Here is a 7,684-nt window from a genome sequence, read left to right as displayed (position 1 = left end):
AACAAAGTCAAAATAAGGAGGCTTTCATTCAAATAAACATGCAAACTTGGGTCATGGCACAGGGCCGTGTCGCCCTTTTTAAACATCACGACAAAAATTCAAAATTCAAGCAATTAAGAAAATGTAGAAATGGTGGGTCTCGGGCCTCTTCCGGACGACCATCGATTTTGATATGCATAAAACAATTCCTTTCTACCAAAGAGTCCGGGACATCAGGATCGGCGTGGACGTCCAATTTTGCAGCATCTCCCCTGGTTCAGCATCACGACAGCCAGCTGGCTTAGCCTCCTCCTCGATGATGGCATTGATCTCCTGGAAAAGGTCAAAAATTCCTTCCCCATTGTCGTCAGGCTCGGCATGCTCCCGGACTGGAAAGGATTGATAGGGATGCGGGATCGGCTTAGTCAACCCTTGATCCCTTTTCCTCTTCATCTTCACATCATCATCTGTGGGGATATACCCCAAACCATACTTTGATCCTGCAGCAAGGACCGGAACTGGCTCGATGATCCCCTAGGCACTCTTTCCTAATCCGAAACTTGGTTCGAATCCGCTCTGCAGCATTACCGTGGCGATCATTTTGTACACGGCCGGCATGGGAGTCTGCGGGGCCAAGCCCTCATCGGTGGCATTTACCAACTTCACCGTGTAGAAGTCTGAACCTTGCGGTGTCTCGTCCGAGACCGGCACTTGCCTTCCCGATTGACCCTTTTCACCATGAACAACCAGTTCTTCATTTTTCCACACCAGTTTTATCATTTGGTGGAGAGTGGAGGGGACGGCTCCAGCCGCGTGGATGAATGGACTTCCCAACAGGAGGTTATAGCTGGTGTCGATGTCCAACATCTGGAACTTTGCCTCGAATTCCGCGGGGCCCATTTGGATGGTCAGGTTCACAGCTCCCAACGTGTCTCTCTGAACACCGTCGAATGCTCTCACATTGACCTGGTTTTGCTCCAACTTTCCGAGGTCAAACCTCAGCTGCTTCAACGTGGACAGGGGGCATATGTTCAAACCAGATCCGTCGTCTACCAGAACACGGTTGATGACCTTTCGCGACATATCACGGTGATGTGTAGAGCTTTGTTGTGGGCCCTCCCTTCGGCCGGTNTGTGGGCCCTCCCTTCGACTGGCAACTCATCGTCACAAAAGCTGATCCGGTGCCCCCGAATGACCTGGTGAATCATAGCAGCTACATTGTCGCTGCTCGTACCCGAGGGCACATATGTGTCATCCAGGGCTTTCATCAAAGCCTGTCTGTGGGACCAGGAGCTCATCAGCAGGGCCCACACCGAAATTTGGGCTGGAGTTTTCTCCAAGTGCTTGACGATGGAGTAGTCTTTGGGTTGCATTCTCCTCCAGAACTCTTCAGCTTCTGCTTCGCTGATCGGTCTCTTGGCATGATCCTTCTTTTGTCCTCCGAGAGCAAGCTCGTCAGGAGTGAAACATCTGCCAGATCTAGTCATGCCTTGAGCCGCGGCCGTTTCTATAACGAACTTGGGCTTGGCGAGAGTCTTTGCAGGCACTAAGGCAACAGCCTTTGCAGGTGTCAGGATGACAAACTCTCCCTTTTCCCTGACGCTCAAAGAAGCTACATCCCTTTCCAAGTCTTCCTGAACAACAGGAGTAATTCTCCTGGCTTCGCGCTCATCTTCGTCAGTTTCTATCATGTTGATGTTTCCACCTCCATGATTTGGCAACGGATTCGTGTTGACGTTTGGCGCCGCAGGCTGAAGGGAGACCACTTCCTGGTCAATCAAGTCCTGGATCTTGTGCTTGAGATTGATACAATCTTCTGTATCATGTCCAACACTGTTGGAATGATAAGCACATCTCTGCTCCGGTCTGTAGAATCTGGAATTAACATCCACGGGCTTGGGCCCCACAGGGTGGATGTATCCGGCCGCGGCTAATCTTTCGAACAATTTAGTTCTGCTTTCAGCCAACGCGGTGAAGCTTCTGGAGGGCTTCTTCTCAAACCTGGGGCGAGGGGAATCATACCCGCCCTGCTGAGGGGGAGGGACTTGTTGGTAATTGCGGGCGTTTGGTCGTGGAGCTTGGGCTCTGGGGTAGGGATTTGTTTGGTGGTTTGGCATTGGGGCTTGGTAATTTGGATGGGGGCTTTGATATGCTGGGGTTTGTATCTGATATGCGGGAGACGGTGCTCGATAGCTTGGCTGTACATTAGCGCAGCTAGGAGCGACATTTTGGTAATGGGGAGGGACTTGATAAGCTTGGGGGTGGTTTGGATATGTGGAGGGAAAATTTTGTGGAATCGGGGGCGGATTCTGATATGATAAAATATGGGCATCTGGATAATGGGGGGCAGCATTGTAGTGGCCGGAGTGATTTGAGTGTGGATGGTAGGCTTGATGAGGCTTTGATGGAGGATTGGAGCGGCCTTGGGGACGTGGTAAGTTTCTGGGGGCTTTTCTTCCCCCGTGTGAGATAGCGTTAACCTCCTCTCTTTTCTTCCTTACCAGTCCGGAAGACCCAGGCGATGCAGACACTCGGGCTATCTTTCCCGACTTCAGGCCATCCTCGATAGTCTCACCTACTTTGACTATCTCGGCGAACTTGGCGCCGATTAATAAGATGACTCTGTCATAATACTCGGGCTCCTGCACCCGTATGAACACCTCTACAATCTCCTTCTCTGTCATTGGAGGCCTCACCCTCGCTGCCTCCTTCCTCCATCTGTACGCGAACTCACGATAGCTTTCTGTGGGCTTCTGCTTCATCTTCTCCAAGGAGTAACGATCAGGGACTATTTCGACGTTGTACGCGAATCTGTCGATGAACTCCTTAGCCAGCGCGCTCCAACTGGGCCACTGTCGAGTCTCGTGGGATGTGAACCATTCCAAGGCCTCACCGCACAGGCTTCGGCTGAACAACCTCATCAGCAACGCTTCATCTTTGCCAACTCCCACGAGTTGGTCACAGTACGCTCTTAGATGTGCCATGGGGTTGCCCACCCCTCCGAAGGTATCAAACTTCGGGATTTTGAACCCTTCAGGTAGGTTCAAGTCTGGGTGGATGCATAGTTCTGCGTAGCTTAGCCCGGCGACGTCTGGAGTACATTGCAATTCTCTCATTGCCCTCTTGATCTCCTCCTTTATGTCTACCTTCGCTTCTTCCCTCGCCCTCCACTCTCTTTCTTGCTCCTCATAATGGTCCAACTCGGAGCCGTGCACCTCATGCTCGGCCGGGACGGGGACTTGGAATGTGGTTCTTTTGGGGAGGGGTGGAGCTATGGAAGGGCTTGGGACGTTCTGTGCGGTTTGATAGTTTTGCGGATAATTTTGGGGATTGGTATTTTGGTTTAAGTGGGGATGCGGTGTTTGGGAATTGAAGGCGGTGGGATTTTGGGTTTGATTTTGGGGTAGTGGGGCTGTTTGAGTATTTTGGGGGTGTGGTGGTATTTGTGGTGGATTGTTTGGGAGTGGTGAGGGAGTTTGGTAGGAGACTGAGGCGTATTGGGGGTTTTGGGTTGTCATATCTACCCCAGACGGGTTGTGCACGGGTGTCGATGGACGGTGCTGAGTAGGATCCGAGTTGGACGAGGGGAAGTATGTAGGAGGTCTTGCGTCGAGAAAGTCGGGGCCGAATCCGGGCGGAGTAGTGTCTTGCCTCCGTTGCATCTCTACCCTCATGTCAGCTATTTGCTGCATCAGCTGCGCAATAAGCTCATTCTGCTCTGCCACGGTGGGCTGAGCCACCACGACGTCTGTGAGACGGACTTGTTCATTGTTGTCTTCCATGTCTTTATTTGTGGTTGGTCCGGGGAAGGAATCTGCGGGACCTTTTGATCTGGTGAAGTAGGGGTGATCTGCCAGCTTTATCGACACAGATCAGTAAAAAGGTACCTGAGAGGTGAAACAACTCAAAGGCAAATTTGTTAGTGCATATCAAGAGTATAAAATGCATAATATCGCACACAAACAGATAAACACACAAGTCGCTTTGTTTGGGGATATCTTAACCCACGAATGAGGACGGAAATATATTTTGGACAAACAGAAATTTGTTTGTTTTGGACGTCATCTCGGGAAAGCTGAATCACGTTGAGCTATGGTCTTCTTGCAGCTGCTTTTCGAAGTCCGTTGATCTTATCTTCGTATCTCCGAAACACGGAGGAGAATGAAAATTTTTGGTGATAGGGGGCCGGGCCGGGAAAGGCTGCCTACGTATCTCACGAGGAGAATTCAGGCCCAACGTAGTTCGGATCATTTTCATTCATTCTCTCATTGTGATTACAAGGGAATTGAAAAACAACTTTGCAATTTCTAGAAGACAACATTTGGCGATTTCTTGTCTTGTGGCTGCGTCATTCCTTTCCTTTCAAACAGTCGGGAATGGAGGCTTATAGACGATTTCCTCCTCATCGTCCTCCTCAATTGATTCTTGGTTGGGACCACTGTCGTCTGCTCCCTGTTCACGGGCGGGATATTTTCCGTCCTTTAGGTTGCTATGGGTCGCCAATTCCTCGTCGAGCGACGCACTCCTGGCCAACAACACGGCAGTCTCGATATCTATCTTCGCCTCTCTCGCCTTTCCTTCGCGTATCTCCAAATGGAGCAAGTTGAACCTTTTCCTTAGGTTTTCAGTTTCCATCTCAACGTCCTTCTTTCTTCTTATCTGCGGCGCCAGATCTTCATCCAAGGTCGTGACCGCAGCTTTGTAGATGGCCGTGGTCATGTCCACTTTAAGTCCTTCCTCCTTAACCTTCTGAATCTCTCGAGTGACTCGCTCGATCTTTCTTCGCAATTCCTCCTCAGTGAGCTCCGTCTGGACGTTCTTGCCTTTGTCCATAGCGGTGATTCAACTTTCCTAAGATGATAGAGCGGTATTTAGGATTTATGGTATGGGATACGGACTTTTGAGTGAGAAACTTGAGACTATGGGATTTTGGTCGGACATTTGTAATAGTGGCTTCTGAATATTCTTTGGAATTTTGGCTAGGAGTGGGTTTACGATATCCTCATTCAAAGAAACGTAACACATAAGCATTTAAATACACATATATCGCGTCCTAATCATGCACGGGGACCCTTTTGTGCCAAGGGTAGGCCTAGCGCATTCGAATGATGTACGTGTGAATTTAAACCAAATTAAAATGATTCCCCCCAAAATAATACTTAACAATGAGTAAAATATTCGAAAAGGGAAATAGACAAACCCACGCAGGGGCTATTTAGAAAGTGCGATAATATCAGGCCCACGCAGGGGCTAAAATAATGCGAGTACAAACAAAGAAAAACCCGCGCAGGGGCGATGTCCACTATGCTGCTCCGGATGGTCCTGCTCCGTCGTCGCCTTTCTGGTTTTTGTGTTGTTGGAACATGTACCTCAGCATCAATAGAAAACCTTCACCCAGACGACCTTTGTCTTCAAGACTCTCGTATCGCATCCTCTCGATTTTCTGCTGGATCCAGTTGTCGAACTCGTCATACCCTTGCTTCAGTCTCTCGATCTCTTGAGTTGCCCTCTCGAGTGCGTCTTGATTCTCTACGAATTTGGCATAGACCTCATTGGCCTCCTCCTTTAACTCTCGCAATTCGGCCACTTCTTTGGCCTCTTTGTCTTTCACGCTGCGAATGCTACGCGGAATCTGAAAGGAGATATTTTGTATATCTCTTTTCAACCATGCTTTGTAACCTTCGTCGTATCCAGCGTTGAATCGGTCAGCAGCGATAGTGTCTTTACCCATACGCCTGGCGTTCTTCCATTCTCTGACCATCTCTGTAGCGTCGTCCACCCTATCGTCCCCAATGTCATATACATAAGCGCCATAATACGCTTCTCTAGGCACAGTCTGCCTTCTTCCGAACTGTCGCAAGACCCGGAATGGCGCGTAAGGCCGAATTCCTCGAATACCAGGTAGGGGAAGCACTACACATCTTCGACTTTCTACGACAACTTCTTTGGATATGAAGCGGTCGAGCATCCATTGGAGGTCCTCTTCTCTCAACTCGGAGAAAATTTGGGCCCATCTCCCTCTCATTTTCCGATTGTTCATGTTTGCCTAGAATAACAAATCGTTCAAGTCCTTGAGGGTGTTCTTGTTATCGAGAGTGTGCAGTTCTCGAGTTCCAGCACCCTTCGCCAAGTGGCTGAGAATCCACCATTGGAGGAGCAGATTACAACCCTGGAAGTACCGATGTCCCTCTTTGCACTTACCCAAAGCGCGATATATGTCTGACAATATGACCGGGGCTACGGAGTAGTACTTTGTCGTTCCTTGATTCTCGTACCCTTTGAACAACGTCTGGACAAGTGTTATGACTCTGGTGTTGATGCTCAGGCTCGGGCCGTGCGGGAAGACCATCGTTCCCAACAAAGCTATGGCAAATGCCAACGGGCGGAGCTCGTTCCACTCCCTGTAGGAAATCATAAATTCCCGATTATACGCGGCATAGAAACTCGTGTGTCCAAATCTGACGTAGAGATCTCTGAACATTATGTGGGAATCTTGACACCAATAAGTGAAATCCTTTCTTAATCCTAACCAATCCGAGATGTTCTCAACGGAAGGTTTGTTGGGGATAAACACGTCTTCTTGCTTTCGGGCTCTTCTTTCTAGACCCGTGCCCACAGTGTCTATGCAATCTCTTATTTCTTCTTATGTAGTGATTTCGGCCGTTCCAAAACGGAAGACCATTCTTTGGCTGTCCCAGTACCCCGTGAGTACCTCTATCAACTCTGGCCAACCGTCCATGTTGATTAGCTCGGTCAAGGCCCCTACGTACTTGTTGAGAGTCCACCTATGATCTCCGTCTAAGTCGTTGTGCCACATTGTTAGTTGGGGTGGCGCGGAGATGACCATGTTGAATTTGGGGAAGCGGTCCATATCTGCAAAACAAAAACCCATTAGACTTTCCCCTACCCCAAGTTGGTTTTTTCACACATACACTTCCGAATGTCAAATAATATGACGCGTCGTGAGGTCGAAGACCTTAGAAGCGATTTTTGGCGGTTTTTCTACTAAAATGGACTTAATACGCCTAGGGTATTAAGTCGTCCTAGGCTAATGCCTAATTTTTGTTTTGGTTTCGCTCTAACTTAGGATTTTCTAGAATTGTTTTAAAATAGACGGTTACCCGAGTCGGACAAACATCGGGGTGGAGCTATCGAATAATGCCGGATGACCGCATTCCGACTATTTATTCGATACTCCAAAATAAGTTCTCGGGGTATATCTGAGAGAAGTCGCGGTAAGCCGCGTAACTTCCGTTTCCTAATGCAACTATTTGCCGTTCGGCGGAGTTTATGCCATGAAAAAGTGCAATTCCTAGAAAATTTAAAACTTAAACAAATAAACAGTTAATACAAATAGTCAAATAAAGTTAGTCTTTAAGGTTAGAATCCTCCAAGTCCCCAGCGGAGTCGCCATTTCTGTTTTATCGAAAAAAATGATTTTCGAAAAGAGTTTGTTTTAGTTTAAGATATTTTCGACTTTTAGGAGTCGCCACTTAATTTTTTAAGAAAAATCAAGAAAACTTTGTTTCTAAACAACTTAAACAGAAAAAATTGTTTTGAAACATTTTGGGGGGTTCGGGATTCCTATTAGTGTCTTAGGAAGGTTTCAAAGAAAGCACCTAAGACACTCCGTTTACAACGGTTATCCGGTGATTAACTTATTTGACTATTTTATTTATTGTTTTAACCTTTGCAAATTGAAGTT

The 7,684-nt window shown here is 48.0% G+C and overlaps 1 protein-coding gene and 1 pseudogene across 1 annotated transcript; both read right to left on the bottom strand.

The window, feature by feature from the left end:
- Nucleotides 1–192: 192 nt before the first annotated feature.
- LOC107024840 lies at nt 193–3,761 on the bottom strand. The gene is made up of 3 exons (XM_015225785.1): nt 1,068–3,761; nt 522–981; nt 193–479 (listed from the first exon to the last, which is right to left on the bottom strand). Exons 1-3 carry the CDS (start codon nt 3,759–3,761, stop codon nt 193–195), a joined length of 3,441 nt encoding a protein of 1,146 aa, XP_015081271.1.
- A 1,339-nt stretch (nt 3,762–5,100) lies between these two features.
- LOC107024838 lies at nt 5,101–7,130 on the bottom strand (annotated as a pseudogene).
- Between the last annotated feature and the right edge of the window lie 554 nt (nt 7,131–7,684).

The sequence above is a fragment of the Solanum pennellii genome, chromosome 7 (genome assembly GCF_001406875.1).
Source record: "Solanum pennellii chromosome 7, SPENNV200".
Lineage (NCBI taxonomy): Eukaryota > Viridiplantae > Streptophyta > Magnoliopsida > Solanales > Solanaceae > Solanum > Solanum pennellii.
The sequence above is the reverse complement of the archived record's forward strand: the minus strand, read 5'-3'. Positions and strand labels throughout refer to the sequence as shown.